Below are 27,194 nucleotides of genomic sequence, written 5' to 3'. Positions count from 1 at the left end.
AGCGATCTCCCTTTATTTAGAAAATGAGTTTTCCAGTTGTTTGTTAAACATTTTTAAATAATCTTGAAAATGATGTGTCACCCTTTTCTCTTCTTCCTCTTGCAGACAGCAACTTTATCCTGGCCAATGCTCAGGTGTTAAAGGGTTTTCCCATTGTCTACTGCTCTGATGGCTTCTGTGAACTTACGGGCTTTTCTCGGACAGAGGTCATGCAGAAGAGCTGTGCCTGTAAGTTCCTATATGGACCTGAGACCAGTGAAAGCATCATCCTCAGTATCGACGAGGCCTTGGAAGAGCGCAAAGAGTTTAATAATGAGATCATGTTCTACACAAAGACAGGTAAGCAGACACAGACATATCTCACTAATTTTATATGATGGTTAGTTATTGCTTATTTTGTAATTTGTTTTTACTATTTTTTTTTTTTTTTTTTTTAATTTTCTTTTTTTTTTCTCATGCACATTTGCTTTACTGTGCAACACAGAGTCATGTGTGCCTCCTTAATCATGAAGGAATGGAACAAAGGCCAGAGCAATTATCATGAGGGGGACTTATTTCTTTTCATAATGTCATTAATGCATTCTCTGTGGCTATTTCTGAGGAAGCTCCATTAAGATTACCAATGGAATAATTTAATAATGACGAGAAGAGAGCATATAAAAATCTTCCTTTATTGATTCATGCTCATTAAACAGTGATTAAACAAAGCCATCAGTAGGAAATGCCCTCTACATTTTATTTAACTCCTACCCAGACACATTAAACTTTAATAGCTGTCTGCAAGTAGCCACTTAGCCCTGTCTGTCAGTTACAGCAAGCCCCAAAGCTAACTGTGGTGTGGTATGGTGTGCCGCTTGGTGTGTGCCTCTCTGATTAGCCAGCAGGCCAGTGAGCAAAATGGAGACAAAATAATGAGCACAGCAAAGAATCAGTGAATTCTTTTCTCTCTGTGATATGATATGGAGCTGCATGCCCTGGCCCGTTTATTTAACAGATTTTATTTTGTTTATGTGACAGTAGGTTCTGATGTGTGGATCAGCTGAAAAAAGTGTTCAGAAAAATATGTCTGTGCATGTACCAAGAGGAAAAATCTGTGGTTTACTATCTACTTGCATTGCTCTTTTTCTTTTGTCATCTTTTTTTTTACACCAAATTCATCCTTTTAGTCCAGTCAGCCAATTTGTACATGGGGTTATTTTGTTCTGTTTTGTCCTAAGCAGTTGGTTGTGAGTAATAAATCTCTCCCAGTGAAATTATTTCTAACTGGTTTTGACCATAGTGTTAGTGGTTACTGGGAGCAGTTACTGTTTTTCATATTTATCAAATGAACAAATTGGTTGAAAAGATTTTGTTTCTGGAAGTTGACTCATCTGATGAGAAACAGCCATTTGTTTCTCCATACAGGTAAAGGCTACAGCATCTGACTTATTAGAAATTGCACAACTGAGATGTCAGAATAAAAGAAACATGATATGATGTCAGCCCTATGCTACTATAAATATATATTTTGAAGGCCCAGGCTTGGACATGTTGTGTGTGTTTGGTAACAACCAGTTACCAGCGATTCGCTGGATCTTTGATATACCTTGCCTGTGATTGTGCTAATCGTCTGCGGTCCAGCTGGAGCTCTGCTACATAACCGAGCTGCTGACGAACATTCAGTGTGGCTGTGGTTGTTTTGGAGGTCTTGTGGTGTTTATATTGTGTAAACTGCTTGTTTTGTCCGTGGCCTTGTTTTTGGTCAGGTATATACATTACATATATATATATATATATATATATATATATATATATATATATATATATATATATATATATATATATATATATATATATATATATATATATATATATATATATATATATATTAAACCAGTTTTAAACCAGTTTTACAGTATTATTTGGCATACAATCATAATAGAAATTGTATGAAGTTTGTTTTGTGTATTTTACCATCTTTATTTAAACTACCAAATAACATATTTCTGATGTTTTTATACATGTATGTATGTATGTATATACATGTTTTACTTGTGATATCTTGACATTTCAGCTGCACTGTGGCGTCGGGGCCCCAAGCGGCCACTTTGTTCACTTATATCTTGGACTGACAGTGGCTTTGACACAACAGAGCAGAAAATAAAACACATAAGAGAAAACAAAACAATAGAGCAAACAGTGCATTTAGTAAAGGAAACCAACCACAGAACATATTAAATATCAGTGAAATATAAAAAAAATACAAGAAGCAGGAAGGTATGACTTTCCAGATACAATAACAACAATATTAAAAAAAACCCATAACAGAAAGCACAATAATGATTCATAACACACAACAAAAACAAGAGGTTTTTGCCCACCACAGTACAACAGCAAAGAAATCAATAGCAAAATTCAAATCACATTAACCAAAAATGTCAAACTAAAAAACAAATAAAGCTTGCCTTTGTGAAAGGTATTTTTTCTGAAAAATGACATTGTGAAAGGAGCACTGTGGAGCACAGTGAAAATGAGAAACAACTTTTGTTTTTCTTTTTTTTTTTTTTTTTTTAAGAGATTTATCTTTTAGTTGTGTTTGGACTCATATTGTTCAGCCTCAGAGCTGAAATGCATTTTAGTGCATTCTACTTTGTGATTTAATAAAAGCCTCCTGAACATCTGTTAATCTCATTCGCACAAGTTAATAAACTGAAAGTGTACATGTGTTTCTCAGGGTTTTTTTTTTTTTTTTGTTTTAATTTGAGTCATCAGCTCAGCAGACATTTCAGTATTTACATGTACACAACTTTATAGGACCATTGCAGGTGCAACTTTACCTTTTACACTTCACATTATTTTGTTCTCTTGTGTTCTCATTTATATCCGCTTTGTTTTAGTAACTTAATGGTTATTTTCTCCTCACATTTCAGTATGTCCCTATTGTTCATTGTTGCCGACAGTTATTCTATACGTCTCAGTATGTTCGCTTCCATCTTGCTCTGGTCCTTTTGTTATTTTATCATTCCTCTCATTCTGTCTGCCTCAGCTGAGTCTTGAAACTATACAAGGCTGATCGACTCAGTTTGTCCTCCGTCTCTCTTACTGAGAAAGAAACACTGCATGCATGCAATCAGGAATGCTCCCTCTCACACCATGTGCTTGATAGTGTTGCCTTGTGGTGTAGTGATATACACACACATACACACATGCTGAGACAAAACCACTGTGATTGAGTTATCACCAGGCAAGGAAGATGTATTGAGTGGGAGTGACGGGAGGAAACTCTGAGAAAACCTCAATTCATTTCTGCTAACTGGATTGAAGCCAGTGAAAAGCAGAACTTAATTTCTATTTTAAAGGTTTTTCTCATTAGAAAGTGTATCAAATAATAGTAATCTTTACTTTATTAATCCCAACTGGGAAATCAGTCTATCCATTTACCCAGCTAAATATACTAAAGAGCTGTGACCTGCCAAATTTCAGAGCCTAAGAAGCAATTTGTGTGGTTCAGGGTCTCTCAGAGGCTTACAGTGGTTCACCTAAGTAAGGCCCTTAACCCCCAAGGATAAAAAGTTAGAAAAAATAATAAATAATACAAATAGCCATGCACATAAATAGATACTACATATAAAATATTAAATATATTTATAGCTGATGTTTTTTATGCTAGCATTATTTTGAAATAGGAGTAATTTACTTGCAAATAATAAAACAAATTAGTGAAGAGTAACAAATGGAATCTCTTGTATTACAGATTAGCAAACAAACAAACAAACACACACACACACACACACACACAAAACTCCCTAGTCATTTTCTGTTGAAATGATATGTTGACTGGATTGAATATTGTTCTTTAAAAAAAGTCATATAAACCAAGTGTATTCTGTTTTAGTTCAACTAATTGTTGATGGAAAGCCTCAAGTGCTTTTCTAAGGTCACTGCTTATGCTTTCCTTCATGGTTCTAAGCTTTTATATGAGTTTGAGATAATCTGCAGAAAAGTAATTGATTAATTAATTGTGAACTTGACATTTTTACATTTTTTTTTGTTCCAGCTGTATTTTTGATATTAAAACAACAAACAGGCCAGCTTCTTATGTTAATTAATGAAATAATCGTCATAGGTGTACTAATGGTCCTAAATAAAATGCACATACATAGAAATACTGAATGGCAAGTCCTCTGAAAAGCAATTCATTGCATTTAGCAGGAGATCTCAGATATGGGTTCATCTCTTGCTGTGGCGAACAATGCTTGAGACTATTTTAAGGCCCTGATTCTCCCCAGAGACTTCAAACTGAAGACATGCACAATAATTAAGTTGAGGAATCTGTAGAAGTTAAGTGCACACACATTGTTAACTTAGCACAAAATAGTAAGGAAAATTGTATTTGGCTGATATTTTCTTTGTGTGTGACATGCTTCTTAGCAATTCTTTTGGAAATTGTGTCTGTAAGAAAGATACATTTGTAGGATTAGGAGTAGAAATGGGTGTATGGCTTGTGTCCATGAAAAACTATCCAACTCACCTCTATATGTCAAATAGCTTAGCATAAAAGTAAGAAATCCAATATGTAAATTTGCATTGTTGTAAATTTAACACAGATTGGTATTATTAAAGAGTCATTATGGCTAATGAAAGATGGTGCTTAATCATGTTGAAGAGGGTGTTTCTGTCTTTCAGCTGTGCTGTTCTGGTGCCTCCTGGACATTGTGCCAATTAAGAATGAAAAGGGTGACGTGGTGCTCTTTCTGGCTTCATTTAAGGACATCACAGACACAAAAGCCAAAACCATTCAAGAGGACAAGAAAGAAGGTAAGTGCATTTGCAAATTTTGAATTTTACTTATATGAGCATTAAAAAACATGTTATTCATCAGATCAAACTGGCTAAACAAAACCTTAATTTGGACTTTAAAACTTGGGCAGGAATGGCTAAGGCTGTAAAGCAGGTCAACCAATGACCAAAATCCTCCTCCCCAGTCAGACACTTCACCTTCTTGCATCTAGTGTTGGCATTGCTCTTGTATGAATAAGAATGTCTGTTTCGCTGATGGTCACTGGCGTGGATTGGCATTGGCTGCTGCGTTTCCATCAGTCTGCGGCTGTGAATGAATAATGGATTTAATGGAAAGCACTTTGGGTACCTTGAAAATAATTTCTTTCCTTAGATGTGAAAAATAAAAAATAAAAACAAGAAGAAATTACAAATTTACAGTACCTCAAAGCCAGTATCACTGAAGTATTACGTAAAGGCCAACAACTCAGTGAAAGTCAAAGAGATCCTACAGAAGGTCAGTGGGTGTTCATATAAGTGTCAGTAAGAAATTTGTATAATTACTCATTACTGCAAAAAAAAAAAAAAAAAAAAAAACAACAACAACAACACTGTCCAAATAATGAATTGTATTTCACAAGGTAAAAAAGGAGCTGATGCTGCAGGTGCCTGGTAGAAAGAAACACTTCACTCTAATGGGTTTAAGTCTGACAAGCTTATTTAAAATAAGAATATGCCTAATGAGCATCAGAAGCGCAAGCTTTTGTGCTCAGTGAAATAGTGGGTGTTGCAAACAAGGATTATGGATACAGAGCGATTTATAATAAAGTGTCAAATTTGAGCATATATGTAATGCAGTAACAAATAAATACTATATGTATGTTCAGACTGGAGAACTCTTCGAGGGACATTATATCTCCTAACATTGAAATGATGCAACAACCCTGCTCTGACAAGAAAGGTAGCAACTCCTGCAGAAAGCTGAGCCTGCAGTTTCTTTGTTTTTTATTTAAAAATTCACTTTTATGACACAAAGGTCTTTTGTTTTAATGCAGAGACTTTTCAAACATACCTTTTGAAGAGTTTTTTTTTTTCCTTTTTTCCAAATTCAGGAAATATACATGAAATCAATCAAGCAGAAAAAAAGTTTTGGATTGACCTTGCAATTTGCTTTTCTAATGTAAATACTTCCACTGTGCTAAATATAAAAATTAGGCTGTTAAATGAAAGCTTAATAAGGTGTTGCACCTTGCTGATTGACAGGGAATGTGGACCCAACAAAAGAGCTGTCAGGGGACAGGATTATGAAACTCCTTCAAGAAGGTAATTAAACCAGGAGTGTGGCAAAAGATGCAACTTTTTTCCAATCAGCTGTGTCATAAATTCAAAGCAAATACAAACAAAATGGGGAAGATGTAAAAGGGAAACATACAAGTTGACCAAGGAAGGTGTGATAGAAGCATCAAATAGAAAATTCACAGGAAAATTAGATGCTTCTGTCTCAACTTTAGAAACACAGCCAGAGGAAAATGGCATTCATTTACTGAAAGGTCAAAGTTCAACCATCACTAATACCTAAAACAGAATAAAACAAGATTACATTGGGCTAAAGACAGTCATGGACTGAAAATTCTTAGATTAAAGTGATGTTTAAAATCTGCACTGGAGCAAACCATTCCTGAAACTTTAGTTTGGTTCAGGTCCAATGAAATACGTAAATATGACACAAGCACATTTTCATAATCATTGATGATGACGGGGTTGATTTTGTGTAAAGGACCAGGGGACAATGGTTGTTGTCACATCAGTAAATATACGAAAATGAAATTCTTACATTCTTCTGATTCATTTTAACCAAAGTAGATATGATGCTTTTACACTAAGTTTTAAAGTTGAGTGAAAAGTTTAAACTAGAAATAAAAAACAAACTAATTAAAAAGGTGCATGACAAGGCTCCACGCTGTTACGTTGATCCATAAAAAGGTTTGTGTCACATATTGAAGTCCACACACCAAAGAATTCAAACTGTCCTTGCAGTCATGGGGAAAATGTCCAAAATCATTTATGTTTTATTTAGTTTTTCTTGGTGTGTTTTACTAAACTGAGAGTTTCACTGTTGCAACACACCTGACACACATCAGACTTTATAGCATACTGGTGCAGATCTTGACATTAAATCTACAATGTTTGCCCAAAGTTTATGCTATGCAGACAGAATAAAAGAGGGTGAAATTCTCCTACGATTAGAATAACTATAAAAAGGTTTCTGACCAAAAGCACCTCAGTAGGGCATTTCCATGTGGCTATAGGGAAACCCCACCAGATCTTTGTCAGAGCATTGTAAGCAAAGTGTGCCAAAGAGGAAAGCCAAGTCTCTTAAGTCAACTGTTTATTTTCATCTACTGTTATCCTAGAGGAATGGGTGTCCTTTACTCACTTCTCTGTTCCACCGATACTTCTGTTCCAGCTGTTTTTACATTAGTCTATTCTTACCTCCCTGCCCTACATGCATTCCCCCATACACAACTCGCTCCCCTTTCCAGACTTGTACTTCCCTTAGCCCTCACAAGAATGGTTGTAAATGCTGGGGGAAATTCATCAGATCTAAAAATAAGCATGTCTCCGTCTTTGTGCAATTGCCATGTCACATCCCCCAAAGCTCCACAGTATTATGGATGAGTCCTGTCTGTTTGCCTCGTCTGGGGTCCACACACACAAAAAACACTGAATGATGTTCACTTTCCAAAGGACACTCAGCAGTTATCACAGAGCGACGGCGCGGCAGGTTGAAAACAGGCTCTTCATTCAGCAAGGCTCGTCTGCGAAGCAGCACTGTGCTTTACCACATCTCTGGCCACCTCCACAGCAGGGAGAAGAGCAAGATCAAACTCAACAAGGTATCACTTCACTCTCCAAACAATAAGGCAGGGTGTAACATGATAAAGAGTGGGTGAGTGTGAATGAATAATACTGGGAAAAAGAAGATTACTGCTGTTACTGAAGCACAATGCATAAAATCAAGGACACGCAGGTGATATCGATAAGTACATAAAACTACATAAGCATAAAACTCTTCCACAACAACAAATGAGCAAATTATACAAGATTTCTAGACTCCTGATTGCTGTGTACTCAGTAAATCTAATGTATTAAAATGCTATCAAGCCTAACTTTACTACTTTTTTGTAGAAGAATAAGTCGGGCCAGGTACTAAGAAATACCATTTTTATTTCGGTAAAGTGAATCATCCAATTTATTAGCCATAGCAACAGTTGCTATGGGCTACCCGTTTTTCTGTTGAGGTCCGTAGCAAGAGTTGGCTTATTAGTTAATTTAGGAAGACCAAAGCAAACAATCTGTAAAATCTGTAAGGTGGTATAAAATGGTAGGCTGTAGAAAGGAAATGAGAAAAAAAATGTCAGTTTTCAGGGATTATTGCTCGCCAGTCGGCCAGCAGTTAAAGGTATGTCTTCGCCTACTATACCGTTAAAATTAACGTTTTTTCAGCGCTGTTTCCAGCTCCATGAGACTTGTGGTCTCACTATATGTTCCTAGGCAACCAGATAAAACTTAATCATTTTTATTTAGCCTACTTGTGTTTTTGTTGTTTCTTGTTTATGAATTACAGTCGGTCAGATGAAGACTAAATTGAGCTGAAATGTACGTTTAAGCCACGGACTTTTACATTTATTATTCCCTGGGCAACCTACTAATGAGACTTGTGCTATAAAAAAAAACAAAAAAACATCTGACCTTAAACAATGAAAAAAGCTTAAACAACGATGAGCCACCCATTAACTGCACGGTTTTAAAGACGCGGAGTGATGAACACCACAACACGCAGCGAAGTACTTTTTAACCGTGTGGTCTCACAAACAAATATTTGCTGGTACATCTCAGAAAATCAGATTATTATGAAAAAGTTAAATATTTCCGTCACTCATTTCAGAATGTGAAAACCATATAATATAGATTCATAACACAAAGTGAAACATTTCAAACTTTTATTTCTTGAAATTTTGATGATTGTAGCTTATAGGTGAAGAAAACCCAAAATGCATTGTCTCAGAAAATTAGAATATTACAGAAGATCAATGAAAAAAAAAGAGAGGATATTTTAAACAGAAATGTCAGGCTGAAAAGTATGTATGTTTGCAAAAGTTACTGCATCAATACAGCCTGGCATGGAAGCAGTCAGCGTGTGGCACCGCTCAGGTGTAATGGAAGCCCAGGTTGCTTGATAGCAGCCTTCAGGTCATCTACATAGTTGGGTCTGGTGTCTCTCATCTTCCTCTTGACAATACCCCACAGATTCTCTATGGGGTTCAGATCAGGTGAGTGTGCTGACCAATCAACCACAGTAACACCATTGAAGCAGCTTTTGGTACCTTTGGCAGTGTAGGCAGATGCCAAGTCCTGCTGGAAAATTAAATTGGCGTCTCCATAAAGCTTGTGAGCAGAAAGAAGCATGAAGAGCTCTAAGATTTCCTGGTAGATGGCTGTGTTGACTGTGCACTTCAGAAAACACAGTGGACCAACACCAGCAGATGACATGGCTCCCAAATCATCACTGACTGTGGAAACCTCACACTGGACTTCAAGCAACAGGGATTCTGTGCCTCTCCAGACTCTGGGACCTTGATTTCCAAATTAAATGAATAATTTGCTTTCATCTGAGAGACAGTCTAGTCCTTTTTCTTCTTTGCCCAGGTGAGATGCTTCTGTCGTTGTCTCTGGTTCAGGAGTGGCTTGACACGAGGAATGGGAGATTTGTAGCCCATTTCTAGTATTTGTCTGTGTGTAATGGCTCTTGATGCGCTAAGACCAGCTTCAGTCCACTCCTTGTGAAATTCCACAAATTCTTCAATGGATGTTGCTTGACAATCCTGTCAAGGCTGTGGTTATGCCTTTTGCTGGGGAACCTTTTCCTTCCACTCAACTTTCCATTAATATGCTTGGATACAGCTCTCTGTGAACAACCAGCTTCTTTATAAATGACCTTTATGGCTTTCCCTTCTTGTGAAGGGTCAATGATCGTTTTTCTGGACATCTGTCAAGTCAACAGTCTTCCCCAAGATTGTGTAGCCATCTGACCCAGACTGAGAGACCATTTAAAGGTTTAGGATACCTTTGCAGGTGTTTTGAGTTAATTAGTTGATTAGGGTGAATACACCATGAATTTCTAAGACTGAAGTTTTTTACAATATTCTAATTTTCTGAAACAATGCATTTTGGGTTTTATTATCTATAAGCCACGATTATCACAATTTCAAGGACTGAATATTTGAAAAGTTTCATTCTATGTGTAATGAATCTATAAGATATATATAGGTTTCACATTCTGAAATGAGTGACAAAAAATGTTGAACTTTTTCAAAATATTCTCATTTTCTGAGATGTACCTGTATTACAAATGTTTTCTTTATTTTACAAAAGTCGCCAAATATGCTGAAGTATAGGAACTGTTTTATGTTGGCCTCGGTGTAGTTCTCATGCTAAACAAGCTAGCGTTTCTCTCATTCACCTGTCAAAAGCCAGCTGGTCTCAATCACCTGATTAATGCGTTGCTATGGTGATGCCCGTAACGGAGTGTGACAAAACAGTGATTTGCATTGCTAAACTATGTTTATATACAAAAATAATGCACACCAGGTAGCACTGACTCTCACTGATAATGGTATAATTATTAATTTGTTCCTTGAGCCTTTAAAATAATAAATAACAAAATAATAATAAAGTTTTTTTCAAAGCATATATTTGAAACTCAGCTCAGCCACAGTGTAATCGTGCAATTTATAATGTACTAAATAACTTTTTTGCTCTTGACCAGTTAAGCAATGCTATGCTAGATGCCCAAAGTTTTATAAATGATATATGCAGATGTAATTTTCTTTTTGCTGCCTGAAATCTCCATTTAATTATTATTCATCAGATAATGATAGGATGAATGTAAATGTGTAGCATCCTCAGATAACTGTGTGCATCTAGCTACCATTTCATTATTAAATACTGTGAGATCAGTCTGGAATCTATTTTCCTGTTAGGGGTTTGTGTTGGGAGCCTGTACTCAAGCTTCAAGGTCTTTTACAGCTGGTGAAACAAGTGCATAGATCTATAGCCATAAAAGTTGCCACAGATTTGACTCAATTCCCTCAGTCAGAGTTGGAGAACATAGTTGACAGTGCCTTGTTATTTTGTAATGTGACGTTAAGTGGTACAATGTTCATAGAGGTTGGAGACATTAGGTGAGGATGAAAATGGCAAGCTTGGTTTGTCATATTTATATTATTGTTATATTTCTTTATAAAAACCAATGGTATTCCTTTTTACAAGTCAGATATTACACACATTGTATGTTTTATCTGGTTTGTGTTTTCTTAAATTCTTTCATGAAAATTAAGTGTAGCATAACATGTAAAATGTATTGTTTAATAATCTATCTACCAAGTCTAACAGTAGGATAAGTTTCTTTGAATTGTAATTTTGGACACTTTATTTCAAGTTTAGGTATCCTGTTATCTGGTACATTCTGATATCAGGAGATGTGTGAAACAACAGAGAGAAAGGTTATTTAAAGTTATTGATTTAAGATTTCAAGTACCAGAAAGAAACAAGACCCTGTGGAGTTTTGAAGAAAATACAAAGTAAAAAAGGTCGATTATCTATGCTCTAAATTATAGCCCCCCAAAAAAATCACTACATCTGAACTTTACAGTGAATGCAAAAATTGTATTGCTGGTTCATCTCAAAACTACATTATCAAGACAAGCTGTAAACCGTTTGGTCAGAAAACATTAACATAGATGATATATCAACAGTTACCATCCACCTAATTGTTGTTCCATGTAAAGAAGTCCTCTTCTTCCTCACTCCATACAGGAACTAGGATTGCTGTTAATATTATGTAGGCTTTTCTGAGTTCATGAATAAACAACATTGCTTGTGTTTTCTGTTGTCTTCTTCAGAATGTGTTTGGGGACCCACCTGCTCTACCAGAGTACAAGGTTGCAGATGCCAAGAAGTCCAAATTTATCCTCCCTCACTACAGTACAATCAAAGCAGGCTGGGACTGGCTCATTCTGGTTGCTACCTTCTATGTTGCTGTAACAGTGCCCTATAATGTGTGCTTCAACGGTAATCCAGATGACCAGAGTCGTACTGCATCTGAGAGCGACATTGGTGTAGAGATACTATTCATTATAGGTTTGTTATGTTTAAAATCAGTTTTGACATGGATCTGAATAATCAAGTCCGTATGATTATCAGCTTTTAAACTAACTAAATCATTGCCTCTCCTTTTTTTCTGATAGACATCATTTTCAATTTTCGCACCACTTACGTCAGCAAGTCAGGCCAGGTAATCTTTGATGGCCGACAGATATGCATTCATTACCTGACTACTTGGTTCATCATTGACCTGCTGGCAGCATTGCCTTTTGACCTGCTCATTGCTTTCAACGTGAGCGTGGTAAGTAGCTATTTCTATTTCCAGTAGCAGCCATTTATTACTGTATTTACATTGAAGAGAGCAACATATATATATATATATATATATATATATATATATATATATATATATATATATATATGTATATGTATATATGTATATGTATATATATGTATATGTATATATGTATATGTATATATATGTATATATTTGTGATATTTGTGCTGCCAGGCGTCAAAGTCAGCCTCTTTAGTAAGTAAGTAAGGAAAAGTTTTTTAAAAAATGTTAAATTTTAGAAAATTTAAATAGCGCCTTTCAAGATAAAAATCACAAAGCACTTCACAACAAAACACAAAACATTAAAACAACATAAACAAATGAAACATCAAGAAAAAACATTAAAAAAAAAAAAACTAAGTAAAAGCAAGATTAAAAAGATATGTCTTGAGCTGCTTTTTAGAAGAGATCACTGAATCAGCCGATTTCAGGCTGAGAGGAAGGGAGTTCCATATAGCAGGGGCCACTGCTGCAAAGGCTCTGTCACCTATTGTTTTAAACCGCGTATGTAAAACCGCCAGCAGACCCCGGTCAGCAGATCTCAGAGACCTGCTAGGAAAGTATGTCATTAAAAGGTCTCAAATATAGCCAGCCGATTGGTTATGTAGGGCTCTATATGTGAAAACCAGGATTTTGAATTGTACTCTATAAGTAATAGGCATGGATCCGTAGGCGTGGATCATATCAGGGACAGGCGCTGACCAGTTCTCCATACCTAAGAGTCTATGCTGGATATCTGCCACCGTGATGGTAACTGGACCTTGTTCAGGGAGGGAACTGTGGGTCTGCTCTCTTCAACCAGTGTGCTTCACTGTTATGTGATGCTTCCTTCTCCCATATGCCTTTCCAGTATTGTTCCATCTGCAGCCTTGATGGGTCAGCTTGTGTAGTATTACGCTGTCACTGGAAGTACACTTTCGCTGGGTTAGTTGAGAACAGCCAGTTTATTCTTCTGGCCTCAAATTCTCTTGTGTATCTCTTCAGTCGTGCAGCCAATGCTTGGAGTCTTTGTTTGGCAGTTTCCAGGGCCTCAGGTATGGATATCTGGCTGTACTTCTCTGGCACCCTCTTTGTGGTTGTGCCCTTAAGGAGTTCTGACAGTTGACTGACTTCCCTTCGAGTTGCCTTGATCTTGGTTTCTAACCTCCTCTTCCATGGTGCCTCCTTCTTGTCCTTAATGTTATGTCTGCCAAGCTTCTCCAGGATCACTGTTGCTGTACTGTATATCAGCTCATTGGTTTCAGTGATGGTCGCGGTAGGGATTGTACTTATTGCTGCATTCACCTCAGTTAGAAGGTTTTCTGGTGGTACATCACTGATTCTTGCCAGTGGATGCCAGGGGTGGCTCACTCTCATCTTAGCTATGATGCTGTCTCTGAGGCTGATTATTCCCTCACTTATCTCTATCTCTGGGGCTTGGTACTCAGTCTTAGTATATATATATATATATATATATATATATATATATATATATATATATATATATATATATATATATATATATATATTTATATATATATTTATATATATATATATATATATATTTATATATATATTTATATATATATATATATATATATATATATATATATATATATATATATATATATATATATATATATATATATATATATATATATAATATATATATATATATATGTTGAGACTGAGTACCAAGCCCCAGAGATAACACAACACTAAATACCTGCAACGAGTGAGGCAAGTACAAGTACTGAGAAGTCAGCTCAATGGCAAGAACAACAACATCCAGGCAATTAACAGGTATGCCCTGCCAGTGATCCAATACCCTGCTGGGATAATAAGCTGGCCAAAGGAGGAAGCTCAGACCACGGATGTCAAGCCATGGAAGCTGCTTACCATACATGGAGGCTTCCACCCCAAGTCCAGTGTCCAGTGCCTATACACTAAGCGCAAAGAAGGGGGCTGGGGACTAGTGGGCATCAAGGCCATGATCCAAGAGGAAACATCCAAGCTCCACGATTACATCAGGAAGAGGGCACCGAGGGATGAAGGACTTAGTGAATGTCTCAGATAATGAAGTCCGGAGGAACACGAGATGGAAGAACCATCATGGGAGGAAAGGCCCCTGCATGGAATGTACCACTGGCAGATCACTGAAGTGGCCAATATAAACAAGTCCTATCAATGGCTGGAGAGGGATGGACTGAAGGACAGCACAGAGGCACTAATTATGGCAGAACAGGAGCATGCCCTGAGCACCAGAGTGATCGAGGCCCAGATCTACCATACCAGGCAGGTTTCCAGGTGCAGACTATGCAAAGGTGCCCCTGAAACAATCCAGCACCTCAAAGCAGAGTGCAAGATTCTAGCAGGCAAAGATACATAACCAATTAGCTGGCATAGTGTACAGGAACATCTGTGCAGAATATGGACTGGAGACCCTAAGTTCCAGTGGGAAACTCCCCAAAGGTGGTGGAAAATGAGAGGGCTAAGATTCTCTGGGACTTCAGATCCAGATCGATAAAATGGTGCTGGCCAACCAACCGGACATAGTGATCATGGATAAGCAGCAGAGGAAACCCTAAGTGATCAATGTATCCATCCCCAATGATGGAAATATCAGGAAAAGGTAGCATGAGAGACTGAAGAAGTACCCAGGGCTCAAGGAAGAACTGGTGAAGCCCTGAAGGGTGAAAGCAACAGTAGTACTGATCAGGGGGCTGTGTCCCCCACACTGGCGAAGGGGCTCCAACAGATACCTGGTGAGACACCACACATCTCTGTCCAGAAAAGCGCAGTCCTAGGAACAGCTAAGATACTGTGTAGGACCCTCAAGCTCCCAGGACTCTGGTAGAGAACCCGAGCTTAGGTTTTGGAGCGATGCATGTTGTTATGCAGATTAGGTTCTCCTTAAAGAAAGCACTGTTCCACAAACTCACACATACACACACTCACAACACATTTGGCATATGGTACAACAGCATCACTCCACAGTAGAAAATTGAAAGAACAAATTATTGCTAAACTACTCTGCCTGCTGTTCAGTTCTGTCTTTCATCCAACATTTTACACATTCGAAAACTTAAAAATGTGACAATACCTTGAAGTCTTGAGCAACTGCAATTTCATTTCAAATAAGAATATTTAAGCATTTCATTTTTAAAATTTCACATTTTCTCCTAAATTTTCATGAAGCAATCTGTAAAGCTATAAAAATGTTTTAATATTTCGTCTCTCAAGTTTTTCTGATTAAACAATGTTTGAATTATTTGTAATTCAAACATTTTATGGCTTTAAATAATAATAATAATAATAATAATAATAATAATAATAATAATAATAATAATAATAATAATAATAATGAATGAAGAAACAATTATTCACATCTGTGCATTTGTACAGATTTTTCTTACATCCCAACTTTTTGGGAAACATAGCTCTAAGTTCATTTGAATAAACTGATTAAAAAAGAAACTGATAAATGCACTTTGAAGGTAAATTGGTATAAAGGAAACTTTCAGTTTAAAAAATATTTAAGCTATTTACAACACTCATCTTTTACAGGACAATTACAAATATCAAGGAAGGAAAAAAGAGCCACTGCTAAAAGATAAAGCAGTCACTCCCTAAAAAGGGCTGAAAAGAAAGAGCATGCTGTATTTTTGTTATAAAAGTAAGGCAGGAGGAAAAGGGTGAGAGTAATGACATCCTCCTTAAGGCGAAGTTTCCAGTTTGGTTTCAGACTATTAATGGAAATACCACATACTCCCAGTGGATTTGGGTTTGGGTGTAGGGCTACTGGGGCGTAAGATACCCCGCTGCCACCAGGGAAAGCAGGATGGGCTGGTATAATTTGTCATGATTTGGGTTTTTCTGTGCTTTGTTTTTGGGCTTTCTGTTTTATTTTGTAGTTTTTCCTGTCTTGGTTCTTGGTTAGCTTCTTAGATTTCCTGTTCATTGATATGGTTCACCTGGGTTCATTTGTTTCACCTGTTTCTCGTTCGGTTTTTCCTGTGTATTTATACCACTCATGTTCACTCATTGTTTGCTGGATCATTTTGTACCTTAGTTTAGTTTGTCTGTTCTGAGTTCCCTGGGTTCCTCTGAGGAAAATAAATCTGTCTGAGTTCTGCATACCGGCTTCCCTCATCTCTGCAATTGGGTCCACACCACATCTCCACTGCTTTCGTGACAATAATTGCTGAACGTTCTGTGTGATGTCCCCTCTAAGGACTGGCCATTCAGAGTGTCCCCTTTGAGGAAAGGAACCACCATTCTTCAAAATAAGCTCTGGGACCTCAGCACTGTCTATTCCTTATGCTGTTCTGCCCTTTGTTTTTGTCATATGTCTCTGTCATGCCTGCTTATTTGGTATGTTTCCCAAGCTGTCAAGAAGTTCCACCTTGTCCTGACCTTAACTTTGTTCTCTTTTTTTTTGTTAAATGATTTATGTTTATAATGTAATCTTTTCACTGTATATTCTGTAATCGTAACAACGATAAAAAGGACCATCCAGACTGTTATAAAGAAGTAGTCCAAAAGCTAGTCTATGAGGTTGTATCAGCGTTTTTGTCTAAGTTAATTTACACTCTGATGGCAGAATTATTGTAGAAATATATATGTAAATGAAGTATATGATTGTCTCAAGATGACATGTTTTCCAGGGATGTAAAACCTTAATAAAAAAAAAAAGTGGCTGTTGGTACAGGAAATGGACTGGTCTATCTGCAATCCTGGCATGTCCTCATTAGACAAAAACAAACAGAGTAGCATTAAACACACTTATTTATGTCTAAACTATACATTTTCCAAGAATAAACTTACCAACTGTTTCTTTTATATTAAAAGCAAGATTACTCAAACCACTACAAGTTCAGATCCATCACTGGTTGTATGAAAACTTTTCAGTAAAATATTTCATTATAGTTTCTGTGATTGCATCTCTTTGACTGAAATTCCTTGATAGTATATTGGAAGTATTTGTCATGGTGGGGAGTTGTTTGTATGGTCTTTAGTTATAGTTTGAAATTATATTTTGTAGTTTTCCTTGTGTTTTCTGTCTAGCCTTGTTTCATGTTTGTTAGTTCACCTGATTTCATTTAGCTTATCTCTTCTACCTGTGTCTTGTTGCGTTTTCTGTTTGTATATATACTACTTGGTTTCAGTTGTCACTTGCCAGTTCATCATTTGTGATCTCCCCTGTTGCCCTTTCGTTCATTAAACTAAAAATCACTACATCTCCGCTCCATGACAGTATTGTTCATCCTATTGGTCCAATGCAGCTGCTGCAGTAAAATAAAAAAAGTTGACCCATCACGTTATTGTGATTCACTTGTAGGGCTAAAGGCATGGCTGCAGGATGAAATAATGAGCATTTTTGTAAAGTTATAGTATTGTGAGCACATGGGCCGCTTAAAAAAAGGGAAGGAAAGGAAGCAATCAGGTCGCTAAATGTAAATTTCACACCTGATGACCAGAGTAAATGAAAATGTGAATGGCAGGGTTGAGGTAGAAGTGACAGAGGAAAAACCTGAAGGAGAAAGTGGCAGGAGGTTCATGAGTGCTGCTGTGTTCATTATATTGCTTACTGTTCTTGTTGCTGGAGGAAAATGGAAAGTGGCACAGGCTGCTTTCTCCATAGGTGGGATGAGGGTGGTGATAGATGGTGGAGAAGAGATAGAGATTGTCCCCAGGGCTCAGTAGGAGGCTTCATTACCCCTTGTGCTACACAAGTTCTTTATTTCTTACAGACAGTGTGCAGAAAGCCCCATAAAGCATGCTGGAAATGTGCAATTGGAGCTTTGACGAGGACTATCCACACATCTGTTCCTTTTAGCTTTGTTTAAACACTGACTATCCTTTAATCTCTCTCACACACATTTTCTTCACCACATCATTACCTTTCTTTAGAAATAGCTTTTCTGTTAACTTTATACTATATTTTCCAATTTAATGCCAATTTAGAAAAATGTATCATACTGAAAATATTCTTGCTACATTTTTTTCTTTAAATAATAGCTGGTACAAATATGTGTATATACAACTATATGTAGCCCCAAATGTAAGACCCTGTCCAGTTGGTGTTGTTGTAGAATCACTTAGAAGCAGGAACATACTTAAAGGCTTTCTCACTACTGAAAGGAAAGGGGACAGATCATGACTATTTATCTAGAGTGCAGATAAATATGCTGATGGTGAGGACTTGAAGTTAGAAACTCAACAAAACAAACTCTTCTATGACCAAGAGCCTGATTGCTCTAATTGGTATTTTTGTATTCAAGGGTCCTTCATCAGTAAACTTTTGTATAGATCTTACTGTAGGAATGTCAACAAGCATTTTTCAAGTTCTAATTACAGACCTGAAAAGCACATTAAAAAAAACACTTGCAATGAAAGAGGGGGTTTATTGTACACTTGCACTAGCCATGTGTTTAGAATAATGGTTTATCATCAGTCTTCTTGTTAGTTACCATCTGTAAAATACACACTTTTATACGCACTGGGTGTCTTTTTGCATTCACGTAGTGATATGTGCTCACCAAATGATGATGTCTTTCTGGAAAATTCAGTTTAAATTAGTGTCAAAGTCCAATGATAGTTACAATATCAATGTTTGGATGGGGATGAAGCTGCATGACTTAAATTGAGAGAAATGTGGGATTCAGTTCCAATACTAAACTTGGATAATAACTTTTTAAATTTCTTTACTTACAGATCCACGTGAAACAACTGAGTCATTGCCTTGCTGTTTTTTTCCTCCCCTATCACAAAATGCATTAATCTGCAAGATATAAGCAGTTTCTTTCCTTTACCTGTCCTGTCCAGGCTGAGTTGTGATCTCTCAAATGCTGGACTTCAACAGATAAAATAGTTAAATGAACTTTGTTTTTTTATTTTAGTTGTTTGCAAAGAGAACCAGGAGGATTTTCAGGGGGGGCTCTTCAGCACTGGTTGTTTAAGCATTACAGACAATAATATATTAGTAAACATGAGATTTGTGAGAGAAGGCCAGACAGACTGGAGTGAAGAATAGTCTGCAAAATACAGCTGAAAAAGGCTGGTAGGTGCACATACTGATAGGACTTTGAACATATACAGACCCATGGAGATGCAGTAAGTTCAAACAACTTAATCCTTGGGGGCCCTTAAGGACCAAATTTGGGCCGAATAAAAATGTTACTGGTAATTAACATTCTCTTTTGTTTGCTGTTGTATTTCCTCAGATGTCTATGGTCCACCTGTTAAAAACTGTGCGTCTGCTTCGTTTGCTGAGGCTGCTGCAGAAGATGGACCGCTACTCACAACATAGCACAGTGGTCCTGACATTGCTCATGTCCATGTTTGCTCTTCTGGCCCACTGGATGGCTTGCATCTGGTATATAATAGGCAAGATGGAGATGGAGGAAAAACCCTACAACTGGGATGTTGGTATGTACTAGGAAATTATATAAGCTGTTCCCCATTATCCACAAACACTTACATGTTTCCTTCATGTTAAAATAAATGTTTTTTAAACAAAAGTTATCATGAGCTAGACTCTCTCTCCTTTCAGCGTAGTGGGAGTGCTGTTGAGAACTGTGCTCAAATCAGCAGGAAACTTTTGGTGGGTAATTTGATTCCAATTGCCTTAATTTGAAATTAGATTGTTGTGTTTTTTTATCAATATAAATCTCTGGTTCACATCGAAACAATGGTACATTACAGTATTGTTATTAATGCAAAACTTAAATGTGCATCTTTCCTGGTGTATAGCTGCTTCATATGATGTCTTTATTGCCCTTATCGATCCCTTTAGCATTGAATAGAAAACACAAGAGAACTGGGGTTTGGATTGCTTGACTCTTCTCATAATTAATGACAGACCCTCGCAGCCTCTAGGTCAGTCATGTAATGAGGCTCTGGGCTGATCTCTGGTCAGTATTTTTTATTGAGCTGCAAGGCTTGTAATTACCTGATTCTTACATTCTCACAACAGGTTGCAGGTTAACATTGCCATGGGTCATGAGAGCAATGCAGATTTCTCTTACCAATTACAGCCTCACAGTGTCATAAGATAGTGGGTCAGTACATGAGACAGGATTAATGTATTGTATCCTAATTATTCGTTTCGGATTCTGAAGTTAGTGTTTAGTCTAGCAGCCTTAAGGCGTTTCCATCCAATTACCATTTATCAGTGTCTGCAAGAGACTCCCATGGGATCATCTGCATGTCTCCACATTGTTACGGCTCTGAGTCTGTTGGTCTGCAGAGCTTCGTGCAAATGGAGAGACTCCGGAGCCCACAGACAATTGGCTGCCATCCCTCGGCTCCACCCATACCACCATGGTGGACATCACTGCAGGCTCTTCCCAATTGGCCACACATGAGGACGCCTGCATATTTAAGGGTTGTCATCACCTGCATTTAGGGCAGCTGCTGCTGATTGTAACTCAGTTTGCCCCTTTCCGCTTGGCGTCGACTGCTACAGAGCTGTAGATTTACAGAAATTGGACTTTGGCTTTTCTTTGTTGTTTGCTGTCTTTGCCTGGGTTGTTTGGTCTGTGGTCACAGAAATTTTGGTTAGCTTTTGGAGTTTTTTGTTAAATAGTGGATTAAGTTGTCCGTTATGGTTTCTTTGGTTTGAATCCCTTTGTAAATAAAATCCCACCTTTTATTGGAACTCTTTGTTGCCATTTTTCTTTTGTGTTGCAACACCCTTTTTCTCCTAGACACCATGGGCGTCATAACAACGTTGTACTGACCAGGGATAAGCTCTGGCTTCCTAGCATTTGCTTTCTGTCTTGTGTTGAATCTGTTCTGGATGTAGCATGTAGGAGTACTAAACACAGTTTCCAAACTTGGGAAATATTTCTGAGTTAATCTTTATCTACATTTAGTATCACAGTGGTTTACTAGATGTCTAAATATCCCTTTATATTCGTATTTATATCCTCTTTAAAACAGGATGGCTTCGTGAGCTAGGGAAACGTCTGGATGTGCCCTTCCATCCTATGGGAGCTGTTAATGGGACCAACAATGGTCCTTCTGTCCGCAGCATCTACATCACATCACTCTACTTCACCCTCAGCAGTCTAACCAGCGTCGGCTTTGGCAACGTGTCAGCCAACACTGACTCAGAAAAGATCTTTGCTGTTTGCGTCATGCTCATAGGAGGTACAGCAACTCAATCATAAAATAGGGTGCTTATAATGTGATGACCAACTTGTTGTGTCTTATACTGAGGCTCATTTCACATTGAGACAATAATATAAGTAGTTATTATATAAAAGCTTAATATTGACAGTACTACTAAAATCATCTTGTCTTATTTTAAGGAATATTTGTTCATGTAGTTAATTTTTAAACTAATATAATCAGCAAATATTGACAGAATGCGATAATCCAATTTAAAGTCAGTAGTTGTAGTGTGTCTGTTTTTTTGAGGAAGGAGAGAGGTTACTCTGGCAGAGTTTTTTTCCCTGTGGATACCTCCCACTCTGGTTTAGCTAAATGCTAAATGTCCTCAGCTGCCTAAGGCAAGCAGTCACAAACATACCTCACATATGCTGGCAGACACATGCCATCTCTTGTGGGCTGAAACATAATGAAAATTAGCTCAAAGCACCTGCTCGTATTTCAGAGCATGATTCAAGTGAAATGAGTTACAGGATGAAACGGAATTATTGCCATATTATAATTTGTAATATATATATATATATATATATATATATATATATATATATATATATATATATATATATATATATATATATATATATATATATATATATATACATATATATATATATATATATATATATATATATATATATATATAGTATTATAGTATATATATATATATATATATATATATTTTTTTTTTTTTTTTTTTTTTTTTACAAATTATAATATGGCAATAATTCCGTATATGTATATATATATATATATATATATATATATATATATATATATATATATATATATATATATAGTTATATAGAGTAACTGTAGGCCTTTTTGTAACAGTTTTCATTTTAAATCAGAATACCTCAATCAGAATACCTCAATAAAAGGTGGCATTAAACATCAACAGTTTTTAATATAGCAATAAACTACATTTCTTTCACCAGTTCACTAATCACTAATAGAATAGTGACCGTCTTACATCTGGCAGTGTTAGACAGAGCTGTGGCACAGCTGGAAACAGAATGAGACAACAATAATACATTACCTATGGGTGTAGGGAGAACATGTTTTCTGTCATTCCAACCAAATAAGATCCTGTCAGTTATGCCACTAAAGTTCCTGTCTCTTTGGATACAATGCAGCTGATCTGTCAATTGAATTTATCAGAGAAATTAGTAAAGACCTTGATACATGAAACTTGAAATTTTACAAGCTAACCCAATTCCTGTCCTATTGTTCCAAATTGATCATATTTACAGTACTAGAAAATTATTATGTAGTTATTACACCACAACTTTTCTCTCAGTTTTAAAGTTGAGCAGGCAATCGCTTATATCTTTAACCTACACGTTTGATCACATCCAAGTGTTTAAACATGCCCCGTTGTTGCTTTCTTTCACTGTGAATCAGTCAAGATTATACAGAGCCGCACAAATAATTTATTTTAAGCCCCCAGGGCTACTATAACATGGATAACCATCTTGACTACTTATTGTTAATTCGAAGAATTTCCAATATTTCACTTGTGTTATTTTCCATTATCCATTTCCTGCTTTGCCATCATCTCTTACCCATTTCTCCTCTCCTTCTTTTTACTTTCAGCACTGATGCATGCCTTGGTTTTTGGCAATGTGACAGCCATCATCCAAAGGATGTACTCCCGTTGGTCCCAGTACCACACCAGAACTAAAGACCTAAAGGATTTCATACGTGTCCATCACCTGCCACAAGGCCTCAAGCAGCGAATGCTTGAGTACTTTCAGACAACTTGGTCGGTCAACAATGGTATCGACTGTAATGAGGTACAAAAATGGGAAAACGAGATTAATTAGTGTGAGCAAGAGATTAGAAGTGTTTCTGCCTATATGTGTTAAAGTCAAGCTAACATGGCCATCACATACTGTGTACTCTATTTGGCATTTATCCTTTGCCTTCTTTCCTACTTTCTTTGTTTTATTATCAGGACCAGAAATAGGTTCAAGGAATTAGAGCTTTGGAATATCATACAGAAGCCGAGCCACCTGATCTGAAGATGCACTGCATTTAACTTGAATTTATGGCAGAATGACCTCAACAGACAAAATATCAAAACAGGGGGAAATTGTTAAAGTATCAGTGGTTTTCACACTTTCAGCTAGAACTGAATCATGATGTTGACAAAGTTTTTATGTGTTCATTAGTAAAATATCATTTAAAGGTTCCGTTAGATTTATTGCTTAATCTCATCCAACAAAGAACAAAATTTGCATTTCAAATGTTTGGGTTTTTTTAAATTTGCTGTGGTGGCATAAAGATTCAACAAATACAAAGTTGTGTATCTGTCAAAATATTTTGAGGCCATACCTAATACATGACCTCTCCCTGAGCCGTCACCTTATCGTGGTGGAGGGGTTTGTGCGTCCCGAAGATCCTAGCAGCTATGTTGTCGGGGGCTTTATGCCCCTGGTAGGGTCACCCATGGCAAACAGGTGTCTAGGGGAGGGACCAGACCAAGCACAGCTCATAGACACCTTTGATGACGACCAACCTGGGCATGAATGTTCCCTTGCCCGGACGCGGGTTACCGGGACTCCCCTCTGGAGCCAGGCCTGGAGGCGGGGTACGAGAGCGAGCGTCTGGTGGCCGGGCCTTCGCCCATGGGGCCCGGTCGGGCTCAGCCCGAAAGGGTTACATGGGCCCCACCTCCCGTGGGCTCACCATCTGCGGGAGGAGCCGTAGGGGTCGGGTGCAATGTGAGCTGGGCGGCAGCAAGGGGCGGGGACCCTGGCGGTCCGATCCCCGGCTGCAGAAGCTGGCTCTAGGGACGTGGAACGTCACCTCTCTGGTGGGGAGACCTGAGCTTGTGCGCGAGGTTGAGCAGTTCCGACTAGATATAGTTGGACTCACCTCGACGCATGGCTTGGGCTCTGGAACCAGTACCCTCGAGAGGGGCTGGACCTTCTTCCACTCTGGAGTTGCTCATGGTGAGAGGCGCCGAGCAGGTGTGGGCATTCTCATCAGCCCCCAGCTTGGTGCCTGCACGTTGGGGTTTACCCCGGTGGATGAAAGGGTAGTTTCCCTCCGCCTCCGGGTGCGGGGGCGAGTCCTGACTGTTGTCTGTGCTTATGCACCGAACAGCAGTTCAGAGTACCCACCCTTTCTGGGGTCCTTGGAGGGAGTGCTGGAGGGTGCTCCTTCTGGGGACTCCATTGTTCTGCTGGGGGACTTCAATGCTCACGTGGGCAATGACAGTGAGACCTGGAGGGGAGTGATTGGGAGGCATGGTTCCCCCCCTCTGAACCCAAATGGTGTTTTGTTATTGGACTTCTGTGCTCGTCATGGATTGTCTATAACGAACACCATGTTCCATATGTACACCTGGCATCAGGATTTCCTGGGCCGCAGTTCGATGATCGACTTTGTAGTCGTATCGTTGGACCTGCGGCCACATGCCTTGGACACTCGGGTGAAGAGGGGGGCGGAGCTGTCAACTGATCACCACCTGGTGGTGAGTTGGCTCAGATGGTGGGGGAGGAAGCCGGTCAGAGCTGGCAGGCCCAAACGTGTTGTGAGGGTCTGCTGGGAACGTCTGGCTGAGTCCCTTGTCAGAGCGAGCTTCAACTCCCACCTTCAGCAGAGCTTTGAACATGTCCCGAGTGAGGCGGGGGACATTGAGTCCGAATGGGCTGTGTTCCGTGCCTCTATTGCTGAGGCGGCCAGCCGGAGCTGTGGCTGTAAGGTCGTTGGTGCCTGTCGTGGCGGTAATCCCAGGACTCGTTGGTGGACACCAGCAGTGAGGGATGCCGTCAAGCTGAAGAAGGAGTCCTATCGGGCCTTCTTGGCCTGTGGGACTCTGGAGGCAGCTGATGGGTACCGACGGGCTAAGCGGCATGCGGCTTCGGCTGTTGCCGAGGCAAAAACTCGGGCATGGGAGGAGTTTGGCGAGGCCAAGGAGAAAGACTTCCGGACGGCTTCGAGGAGATTCTGGTCCACCATCCGGCGGCTCAGGAGGGGGAAGCAGTGCTCCATCAATACTGTGTACAGTGGAGGTGGGGAGCTGCTGACCTCAACTCGGGACGTTGTGGGTCGGTGGAGGGAATACTTCGAAGACCTCCTCAATCCTACCAACACGTCTTCCCATGAGGGAGCAGAGCTGGTGGACTCAGGGGTGGACTCTCCTATCTCTGGGGCTGAAGTCGCCGAGGTGGTCAAAAAGCTCCTTGGCGGCAAGGCCCCGGGGGTGGATGAGATCCGCCCGGAGTTCCTTAAGGCTCTGGATGCCATGGGGCTGTCCTGGCTGACACGCCTCTGCAGCATCGCGTGGACATCGGGGGCAGTACCGCTGGATTGGCAGACTGGGGTGGTGGTCCCCTTTTTAAGAAGGGGGACCGGAGGGTGTGTTCCAATTACAGGGGAATCACACTCCGCAGCCTCCCTGGTAAGGTCTATTCAGGGGTCCTGGAGAGGAGGGTCCGCCGGATAGTCGAATCCCGGATTGAGGAGGAGCAGTGTGGTTTTCGTCCTGGTCGCGGAACAGTGGACCAGCTCTATACCCTCTCTGAGGTCCTGGAGGGGGCATGGGAGTTTGCCCAACCAGTCTACATGTGCTTTGTGGACCTGGAGAAGGCATTCGACCGTGTCCCCCGGGGGCTCCTGTGGGGGGTACTCTGGGAGTATGGGGTACCGGACCCCCTTGTATGAGCTGTCCGGTCCCTGTACGACAGGTGTCAGAGCTTGGTCCGCATTGCCGGTAGTAAGTCGGATTCGTTTCCGGTGAGGGTTGGACTCCGCCAAGGCTGCCCTTTATCACAGATTCTGTTCATAACTTATATGGACAGAATTTCTAGGCGCAGCCGAGGTGTTGAGGGGATCCGACTTGGTGGCCTCAGGATTGGGTCCCTGCTTTTTGCGGATGACGTGGTCCTGTTGGCTTCATCTGGTCGTGATCTCCAGCTCTCGCTTGAGCGATTCGCGGCCGAGTGTGAAGCGGCTGGGATGGGAATCAGCACCTCAAAATCTGAGACCATGGTCCTCAGCCGGAATAGGGTGGATTGCTCTCTCCGGGTCGGGAGTCAGGTCCTGCCTCAAGTGGAGGAGTTTAAATATCTCGGGGTCTTGTTCACGAGTGAGGGAAGGATGGAGCGCGAGATCGACAGATGGATCGGTGCGGCGTCTGCAGTAATGCGGGCTCTGCGCCGGTCTGTTGTGGTGAAGAAGGAGCTGAGCCAGAAGGTGAAGCTCTCGATTTACCAGTCGATCTACGTTCCTACCCACACCTATGGTCATGAGCTGTGGGTCGTGACCAAAAGAACGAGATCTCGTATACAGGCGGCTGAAATGAGTTTGGCCGGGCTCTCCCTTAGAGATAGGGTGAGGAGCTCAGTCATCCGGGAGGGGCTCAGAGCAGAGCCGCTGCTCCTTCGCATCGAGAGGAACCAGTTGAGGTGGCTCGGGCATCTGGTCAGGATGCCTCCTGGACGCCTCCCTGGTGAGGTGTTCCAGGCACGTCCCTCTGGGAGGAGACCCCGGGGAAGACCCAGGACACGCTGGAGGGATTACATCTCTCGGCTGGCCTGGGAACGCCTCGGGATCCCCCCCGCAGAGTTGGCAAATGTGGCTGGGGAGAGGGAAGTCTGGGCTTCCCTGCTTAGGCTGCTGCCCCCGCGACCCGACCCCGGATAGGCGGCAGAAGATGGATGGATGGATGGACCTAATACATGAGTCTGCACAGCAAAGAAGGATCAATACCTAATTTAAATTAGGCATCATCACATATCAGCCACATTTAAGATCATCATAAGCTTGA

At 39.6% G+C, this 27,194-nt stretch overlaps 1 protein-coding gene across 1 annotated transcript in view; it reads left to right on the top strand.

Annotated features, from left to right (window-relative positions):
* kcnh8 (potassium voltage-gated channel, subfamily H (eag-related), member 8) overlaps window positions 1-27,194 on the top strand; it is a gene marked incomplete at both ends in the record, with an annotated part of 63,587 nt that overhangs the window by 17,422 nt on the left and 18,971 nt on the right. Inside the window, 8 exons of the mRNA XM_079258749.1 lie at window positions 106-339; window positions 4,666-4,797; window positions 7,528-7,655; window positions 11,724-11,961; window positions 12,069-12,226; window positions 19,468-19,672; window positions 21,188-21,397; window positions 23,012-23,211. Coding sequence (XP_079114875.1) covers window positions 106-339; window positions 4,666-4,797; window positions 7,528-7,655; window positions 11,724-11,961; window positions 12,069-12,226; window positions 19,468-19,672; window positions 21,188-21,397; window positions 23,012-23,211 — 1,505 coding nt within the window. The remainder of the gene's footprint in view (window positions 1-105; window positions 340-4,665; window positions 4,798-7,527; window positions 7,656-11,723; window positions 11,962-12,068; window positions 12,227-19,467; window positions 19,673-21,187; window positions 21,398-23,011; window positions 23,212-27,194) is intronic.

Source organism: Telmatherina bonti (assembly GCF_933228915.1).
Source record: "Telmatherina bonti genome assembly, chromosome: 19".
Taxonomy (NCBI): Eukaryota; Metazoa; Chordata; class Actinopteri; order Atheriniformes; family Telmatherinidae; genus Telmatherina; species Telmatherina bonti.
The sequence above is the reverse complement of the archived record's forward strand: the minus strand, read 5'-3'. Positions and strand labels throughout refer to the sequence as shown.